Source organism: Malus domestica, chromosome 04 (genome assembly GCF_042453785.1).
Source record: "Malus domestica chromosome 04, GDT2T_hap1".
In the NCBI taxonomy this organism is placed as follows: Eukaryota; Viridiplantae; Streptophyta; class Magnoliopsida; order Rosales; family Rosaceae; genus Malus; species Malus domestica.
The window spans coordinates 11,173,636-11,183,137 of record NC_091664.1 but is presented as its reverse complement, the minus strand read 5'-3'; the positions used below and the strand labels follow the sequence as shown (position 1 = coordinate 11,183,137).

General features: G+C 37.6%; 1 protein-coding gene across 1 annotated transcript; it reads right to left on the bottom strand.

Moving 5' to 3' along the window:
• Nucleotides 1-2,573: 2,573 nt before the first annotated feature.
• LOC139194985 (uncharacterized) lies at nucleotides 2,574-5,681 on the bottom strand. Its single transcript, XM_070820152.1, has 3 exons — nucleotides 4,718-5,681; nucleotides 4,236-4,483; nucleotides 2,574-3,509 (listed from the first exon to the last, which is right to left on the bottom strand). The coding sequence occupies exons 1-3, from the start codon at nucleotides 5,679-5,681 to the stop codon at nucleotides 2,574-2,576; spliced, it is 2,148 nt and encodes a 715-aa protein (XP_070676253.1).
• Between the last annotated feature and the right edge of the window lie 3,821 nt (nucleotides 5,682-9,502).

The following is a 9,502-nucleotide window of genomic DNA, read 5'->3' as shown; positions in this document are numbered from 1 at the left end:
AGAGAATAGGAAAGGATATGCGGCAGAGATTTATGTAGGAAAAGGAATGTGACTTTAGGTCAGAAAATAGGCAAGAAAGGAGAGAAAGGTGCGGCTTCTTGTTTAATGAAAAGGGAATGTGGTTTTAGGTCAGAAAATAGGCAAGAAACAGTCTCCTTGTGCGGCAAGAAAGGAAGATCCTCTAAGATGGTGCGGCATGGACTTTAGGGAAGGTTTAGGGCTTTTAGAATATGTAATTAAATGTCCTAACATATTTTGGAATCCTTTTGTGGCTGGAACATAGGTGAGGAAGGATTAGGAAACTTCCAAGCCAAGAATAGAAACTTTCAAGAACGGAAACCTCCAAGAATAGAAACTTCCAACTTTAGACACTTTGGCTTCCAATTCTGAACTCTTTGTTCTTCATTTTCATTTCTTCATTTCATTATTCATTCCTAGCCTCCTTTGATCTTCAATTTCATCCATCTCCCTTGCTCCATTCATAAGCTATCAATTCCATGCTCAAAACTGCTCCAAAAAGCTCCAAAATGCACTTATTTGCCTCTTTAACCCTTTGGACCTACAAACACACGAAAATGGCCTGAAATACTAATTTAACTAAGAAATAACAACCTAAATGCACAAGAACAAGCTACCTAAGTCGCATAAATATGCTCTTATCAAATTCCCCCACACTTAGCTTTTGCTAGTCCCCTAGCAAAACAAAACAAACAAAACAAAACCTAGACCTTCCAACATTTGCCTCAAGGATTTCCAATGAAACAGGACATGCCAAAGATCACTACTCCCACAAATTTTAGTCATCCTTACCATCGAGCATACTTAATCATAGTCACCATTCACTAGCTCACATTTAATCAATTAAAACAACATTTTTGAATGTAGTAACATGCCTTAGAGAATTCCCTTAATTCCTTACTAGATATGCACTCAATTTTCATTCAGATTTTCTGACTACACACCCTACACTAGGTTTATGTGAGAAGATTGATGTAAACATGAAAACTAGTACTCACATATGTTTTAAAACAAAGAAGCAATTTCTGGAATTATTAATGCATGTATATATATGATCTCATGAATGGAATGCCACTACTTAGATGCGAGAACTAGTGATATCATATGCTCATACCAATTCCAAACTCCACATATTGAAACACACAACACTCAAGATGGAAGTCAAGGGTTGTAACGGGGCTAAGGTATTGGCTAACAAGGAAAGGTAAGGGTAGACAAACGTTCTTAAAGTAATAGTGAGCAAAGTAATGATTTTGATACTTATAATTCACTTTTGAATACAAAAATCCACTTTAAACACAAAGGGAAGGTTCATGCAACACTTAGGGTCAAATTCAAACTTTTGGACCCTTTCTTCAACAACCAACACTTGTGAGCTCATTCTCAGTTATTTTCAACTCTTTTTTCTTTCTTTTCACACATTTTTTTTTCTTTGCTTTTTCTTTTTCTTTTTATGCCGTGCCTTTTCACTTTGGTACACAAAACACACACTTTGAAAACCCTTCCCCCACACTTGTTTTCTGCAATAATGTCACTCAAAAGGAATTCCTTCTAAGTCATGCTCCACTATACTTCAAGAACAAGGGTATGGAAAGTCCTATTCTAGGCTAGGTAAGGATAATGTGGTTAACAAAGAAAATAGGCTAAAGAAGGCTCAACGGGGTTTAAACCTACAAAACAAATGACAAAGGTGGGTTCGGCTATTTGGCTTTGGTTCACTAAACAACTTCATCTTGAATAATTGTTATGCAATTCAATGTCATGCTTTGAATGGAACGGGCATGAGTTCTAGTATTTGGATCTATAATGATGAAACGCATTCTAAGTAGCAACCAATCAAAGAATAATGAGATCATGCAACGACTTTAGAAAACAAGAATGCACAGATTAATAACTCTCCAAATAAACGTTTAGGCTCAAGTCTCTCAAGGATGTAGCGTTTGTTTGAGTTTCTTCCTTCAAGCATGTTACAAAAACTGATTTTCTCCTTTTGTGATTACATGTGAATTCGTAAACTATAACTACAACCAAGCATAAACCAAAGAGCATACCAAACTTCCATCCATGTTTGTAACTTTCTTTAACAATCATGTACTTCAAAACCAAATCCTCATCATTGTGTTGGAAGGTACCCTAGGACACAAACAAACACACAAAACACAACTCTTTTTGGGTTTTTAAAACAATTTTTCCAGATTTTTTTCAAATTTTCGGATTTTTACTTCAGAACACATCAAAGCAGCTCAAAATGCACTAAAAACACTGAAAAACAGTGAGAAACAACATTGTAAGTGATAGGTGAATAAAACCCACGAAAATCATGCAAAACAGCTTATTTACCCCCCCAACCTTAAACCAAACATTGTCCTCAATGTTTCAAACATAAACTCACATAAAAACAAATAAACATGGAAAAATAAAATAGCAAAGGGAAGAGTTTAGGAACGCAAATCTAAGTTTAGAGTGAAAGTTCCATCTTCTCCTTGTTGTTTGCATGGGTTACCTCCCAAGAAGCACTTGCTTTAACGTCTTGCAGCCGGACGATGCCACTTCAATTAAACTCGAGGAGACCCCACGGCATGGAGGGTGATATCATCTACTTCATGCTCCTCGAAATGCTCATAGTAAGGCTTCAACCGGTGTCCGTTCACTTGGAATTCATGGCCTATTTTTAGACATCGGATTTGGACTGCACCATAAGGAGATACGTTAGTAATAACAAACGGTCCAATCCACTTAGAACGTAACTTACCAAGAAACAAACGTAGACGAGAATTGAACAATAACACTTTCTGCCCTATGGAGAATGTTTTGCCACGAATCATCTTGTCATGGAAAGCCTTGGCCTTCTCCTTATAAATGCGAGCATTCTCATACGCCTCGTTCCTTATCTTGTCAAGTTCATTCAATTGGAGCTTCCTATGGAGTCCCGCTGCATCTAGGTCCATGTTGAACTTCTTGACTGCCCAATAAGCTTTATGCTCCAATTCGACGGGGAGATGGCATGGATTGCCATAGATGAGCCAAAATGGGGACATCCCAACGGGTGTTTTGTAGGCCATACGATATGCCCACAGTGCATCATCTAAACATAAGCTCCAATCCTTCCTTGTTGGTCCAACGGTCTTTTCCAAAATCTGCTTGATTTCTCGATTAGAAATCTCGGCTTGCCCATTGGTTTGAGGATGATAAGGTGAGGAGACCTTCTGCTTGACATTATACTTCTTGAGTAGTGCCTCAATGGTTCGATTGCAAAAATGAGACCCTTCATCACTTATGAGCACTCTTGGCATCCCAAATCTAGAAAAGATGTTAGTCTTAATAAAATCTGCAACCATTTTAGAGTCATTAGTCTGGGTGGCTTTTGCTTCCACCCATTTCGACACATAATCAACTATAAGCAAATTATAAATGAAACCATACGAGGAAGGAAAGGGACCCATAAAATCAATACCCCAAACGTCAAAAATTTCAACATTGAGGATGGGAACCTGCGGCATTTAATCTCTTGCACTTATATTTCCTGTTCTTTGGCACTTATCACATGTTATGCAAAAAGTTCTAGCATCCTTAAAGATACTTAGCCAATATAATCCACATTGTAACACCTTAAGTGTTGTCCTTTGTGTGCCAAAATGACCATCACATGCATATGTATGACAAAAGCTTAAAATTGAATGAAACTCATAATCATGCACACACCTACGTACAATCTGATTGGGGCAATATTTCCACAAATATGGATCATCCCATCCATAAAACCGTGCATCATTCATGAGCTTATCACGTTGGTGTCTAGTGAAAGTGCTTGGAATTTGTTTAGCCACTAAATAATTTACCAAATATGCATACCAAGGTTCACTTACCTTAATGGACAACAATTATTCATCCGGGAATGTTTATGAAATAGGTAAGGACTCATCCTCATGTACCATACGGCTTAGGTGGTCAGCCACCACGTTCTCACTCTCCTTTTTGTCTCGAATTTCGATGTCAAACTCTTAAAGAAGCAGCATCCATCGAATTAGCCTTGGTTTGGCTTCTTTCTTGGTGAACAAATACTTCAAAGTTGCATGATCAGTGAAAATAATAACTTTAGTACCAAGTAAATATGATTGAAATTTATCTAAAGCAAAGACAATGGCAAGAAGTTCTTTTTCAGTGGTAGAATAGTTTAATTGAGCATCATTTAATGTCTGAGATGCGTAGTAGATAACATGCGGCTTCGTGTCCTTTATTTGGCCTAAAACAGCCCCTAACGCAGAATCGGAAGCAAAACACATGAGCTCAAAATGAAGGCTCCAATCAGGTGGAACAATGATTGGGGCCGTGGTCAGCAACTCTTTGAGGTGGTTGAAGGCTGTTGTGCATTCCTCGTTAAAGTCAAAGGTCACTTCTTGTTTAAGGAGGCGGCAAAGAGGTTGGGACACCTTTGAGAAATCTTTGATGAATCTTCGATAGAATCCTGCATGTTCAAGAAAAGAACGAACCTCTCTAACCGAAGTAGGAGAGGGTAAGTGGCGTACAAGATCTATCTTTGATTTATCAACCTCAATTCCTTTTTCAGAGATGATATGACCTAAAACTATGCCTTGTTTAGCCATGAAATGACATTTTTCCCAATTTAGAACAAGGTTAGTTTCAATGCATCGTTTTAAAATCAAACTAAGATTATTCAAACAACAATGAAATGAATCACCAAAAACGCTGAAATCATCCATAAAAACCTCAATAATCTTCTCAACATAATCTGAAAGTATGCTCATCATGCATCTTTGAAATGTGGCAGGTGCATTGCATAAACCAAATGGCATGCGACGATAAGCAAATGTACCAAAGGAGCACGTGAAAGTGGTTTTTTCTTGATCTTCCGGGGCTATCACAATTTGATTATAACCTGAATATCCATCAAGAAAACAATAAAATGCATAATCGGCTAACCTTTCAAGCATTTGATCAATGAATGGCAAAGGGAAATGATCCTTTCTTGTGGTGGCATTGAGCTTCCTATAATCAATACAAACCCTCCAACCTGTTTGGATTCGAGTAAGCTCAAGCTCATTTTTGGCATTTAGCACCACAGTTACTCTAGATTTCTTTGGAACACATTGAACTGGTGAAACCCAACGACCATCCGAGATTGGATATATCACTTCACAATCAAGTAGCTTGATTATCTCCTTCTTCACAACTTCCATCATTGGAGGGTTGAGTCGGCGTTGAGCCTCTCGAGATTTTTTAGACCTCTCTTTCAGAAGTATACGATGCATGCATGTGGTAGGGCTTATTCCGTTGATGTCGGCCAAGGTCCAACCTATGGCTGTTTTGTACTCCCTTAACACCCTCACCAACTTGTCCTCCTTTTGTGCCTTGAGTGTGCTTGAGATGATGACGGGCAACGTCTCGTTAACCCTCAAAAAGACATACTTCAAATGGCTCAGCAATGGTTTTAGTTCAAGGGAAGGTGGCTGCACAACTGAAGGAAGTATTTTATTAGTAGAAACGGGAAGTGAAAGTGGATTAGAAGACTTACCAACATGACGTGGCAATGTTTGAAGGGCTGCAAGTATCTCGACCTTGTCCTCACAAGTAGGCACGGTAAGGAACTCCTTATCCATGCCATGGGTATCCTTGCATTCTGCCCCTTCGTTTTTCACTTCCATTCCTTGTACAATGGTTGTTTCAAGGGCATCCTCATTCAAATTATCAAAATATGCTTGCGCCAATGAATCAATTATATCAATCGAAAAACAAGAATGGTCTTCAAGTGGATGTCTAATGGTTTCTGAAATATTAAAATTAATAATGTCCCCATCAAAACCCTTGCCGCTACCCCTAAACCTTCCAATTCGTCCAATAAGGGTAAGGAGGTTCCAATTTCGATTATTTCTAACAATATTCCTCCAAGTGTACCATTTCCTCGCAAATTTATGCAATCAAAGAAGGAGGAGGCTGAAAAGGACATCATAGACACTTTTAGGAAAGTGCAAGTCAACATTCCACTCCTTGATGCAATTAAACAAGTTCCAAGGTATGCCAAGTTTTTTAAAGAACTTTGTACAACTAGGAAAAGAATTTCGAACAAGGAGGTTGTCAAGGTAAGTGAAAATGTCTCAGTTGTTTTGCAACGTAAACTGCCCCCTAAATGCAAAGATCCAGGTAGCTTTACAATTCCATGCGTTATTGGGAATACTAGATTTCAGCATGCCATGTTAGACTTAGGTCCATTAACGTCATGCCATACTCTATTTATGCATCAATGAACTTAGGGGAATTGAAAAATGATGGAGTTATTATCCAATTGGCCAATCGTTCTAATGCCTATCCAAAGGGAGTTTTGGAAGACGTTTTGGTGCAGGTGAATCATCTTATCTTCCCAGCAGATTTCTATGTTCTAGAGATGGAAGAGCCATTCTTCCCCGTTGCCAATCTTGCTTGGATGACCATTCATGAAGACGGCTGATGCGAAATATATAAGCACACAAATTAAACCCTCTTTTATCAATTGTAGTAAAGTATGTAAGTAGGGATCGTTCTAGGCCGGGGATTAGGAGGGATTGCTAAATCACTTGGAAACTGACTTGAAAACGTAAAAACAAAGTTTAAAACACTAAACTAGACTCAAAGAATGCAAAACTATACTTTAAAACACTAAAACAAACCAAAAGACTCAAAACAACACCTAAACACACAAAACTGCCTTAAAAACACAATCTGGGCTGTTTTGAACACTAAGGAAGAATTTGAACGAAAATATGTTATAACTTGACTCAAGACACTTAAAAACACAAACTAAATTGAGTTCTAACTAATATGACTCAACAAAATAAAGGAGGATTGATTTTAGACGAATTTGAAAACAAAACAAGAACTTTGTAAAACAAAATAGGTTTTAAAACGAGATTGATCAAATTGAATGGATGAGAAGGCTAGCTAAGGGGTTCTTCTCCACACATGTTATACTTGCATACAAAATGATTTCCAATTGCTCTTCGACAAACCATGAATACTCAACGCCCCAAATTAACCGTGAATTGCACTAATTAACCTTCAGTTTTTCCACAAGTTATTAGGTTGGATGATTGCATACGACAACCCAAAACATTCCCTACAAGTTCCCTACATGAATTGCATAATAGAGATACACGCAAGAATCATTAAGTTCTATGAAAAACATAAGCATTGACGAGGCACTCGTTACTATGAATTGCATGAAACTTATGCCAAGAATTTACTTAACACGATTGTGATCAACAACCTTTACTACTTATGAATATAAGTTCATAACGATTAGGTGAAACTTCCTTATATCCTAGCATCAAACTTATGCATGAAAATTAAGCGTGCACTCTCAACCAACATACACAAATTAGTTTTAATTCATAGAGATAAGTAAATTAAATTCACAATTCATGAAACGCAATTGGAAGTAATCAAATCATATAGCAAGCATAAACATGGTTTTGAATCCCCCCTAGCCAAGGGGGGTTTAGTTCCTCATACTCGCAATTACACAAAGATAACTTAATTTAAACATTGAAATCAAAGATAGAAAACACCTAGAAACGCTCCAACACTCCCAAGGCTTGGGCATAGGCACGGCACAAGATGTTCCTTCTCTTTCCTTTCTTGCAAGCAGCGGCACTAGAGGTTTTGGACGGTTTTGGGTGGTTTTTATGGTGTAGAATGGATGGGGAATGGTATGGAAAGGTTTAGGATTGATGGGTGGTGTGGCTAGGGGTGGTTTTTGGCTGAAATTAGAGAGAATGGTGGTGGGAAGTTTTGGCCAAAGCAAGGAGAAAATCTGTTGTGTTGATGAATATGGGAGGTGGTATTTATAGGCTTGAGAGAGGACCACTCCATTTCCTTTGCATGTGCAGCTTGTGTGGGTGTGTGTTGTCATGTTTCCCCTTTACATTTACACACACATGCTTCATCATTTCAACCACCAAACACACACATTTTCTGCCATGTTTTCCTTTACATTTACACACACATGCTTCATCATTTCAACCACAAAACACACACAATTCCTACCCATGTGTGTGTGTTTCCTTTGCCCATGTGTGTGTGTTTTTCCTTTGCATTTGCAGACACATGTTCTTCATTATTTCAGCCAACAATCCACCCATTTTCTGCCCATGTGTGTGTGTTTCCTTTGCCCATGTGTGTGTGTTTTTCCTTTGCATTTGCAGACACATGTTCTTCATTATTTCAGCCAACAATCCACCCATTTTATGCCCATGTGTGTGTGTTTCCTTTGCCCATGTGTTGCCTTTCTCTTTTTATTAGCCAAATCTGCTTAGCCCTTTTCTGACCTTTCAGTGTTACAATGCCCATAACTTCTTCTAGAAAAATGAGATTAACAATCCGTAAATTGCTCCAGAAAATAGACATCCGTAGCTTTCCACGCATATAAGGGTCATTCTGTCATTAATTCTGAGCTGTTTGTAACATGCTTCCAAAGTCAGATAATCTGCACAGGCAGTTTTGACGAATTTGTTACTTAATAATTCACTTGTGCTACTTTTCTTTTCTTTGCTTGATAAATCACACAAAACACAAAAACATAGTAAATAGCTCAAAAATATAAGGAACTAACTAAGAAAAGACAAGTGAATTTTATGTAAAATATATATAAATATGAGCTTATCAACGGCTCGAACGAAGAACGATCCCTACTTATACATGTACTACAATTGTCAAAAAAGGGTTTAATTTGTGTGCTTATTTATTTCACATCAAATTTTTGGCGCCATTGCCGGGGATTAGGAGGGATTGCTAAAACACTTAAAACCGACTTGAAAACATAAAACTAAGTTTGGAACACTAAACTAGACTCAATGAATGCAAAACTAGACTCTAATATACTAAAACAACTCAAATGACTCAAAACAGCACAAAACAAGCTAATAGACTCAAAACAGACACTAAGAGTGAATTTGGATGAAAATTAGTTTTAACTTGACTTAAAACACTTAAAAACACAAACTAAAACAGTTTCTAACTAAAATGACTCAACAAAGTAAAGGGGGAATTGGTTTTGACGAAATTAAAAGTAGAACAAGTAAATTAAAGACTTAGAGAATTCTGCACGAAATTAGGGAAAATATGGATGATTGATTAGCTAGAGTTCCTTCTCCACACATGACACACTTGCATACAAATTGATGTTCAATTGTTCTTTCGATAAACCATAAACCTCAATGCCCCAGATTAACCGTGAATTGCACTAATTAACCCTCAGATTTTCCTAGTTTCATTGAATTGGATGAATGCATGCAACAACCCAAATTATTCCTCACAAGTTCCCTACATGAATTGCATAATAGAGATACGAACAAAGATCATTAAGTTCTATGAAAATCATAAGCATTGGCAAGGCACTTGTAACTATGAATTGCATGATACTTATGCCAAGAATTTACTTAACACGATCGTGACTAGCAATCTCCACTACTTGTGAATATAAGTTCATAACGAT

Coding starts and splice junctions, on each gene's coding strand:
- LOC139194985 (XM_070820152.1), bottom strand. CDS start 5,681: ATGGAAGTGAAAAACGAAGGGGCAGAATGCAAGGATACCCATGGCATG. Junction 4,484..4,717: donor GGATGATTTCAGCGTTTTTG/GTGATTCATTTC, acceptor TTGAACATGCAG/GATTCTATCGAAGATTCATC. Junction 3,510..4,235: donor TAAAGGACACGAAGCCGCAT/GTTATCTACTAC, acceptor TAAATGCCGCAG/GTTCCCATCCTCAATGTTGA.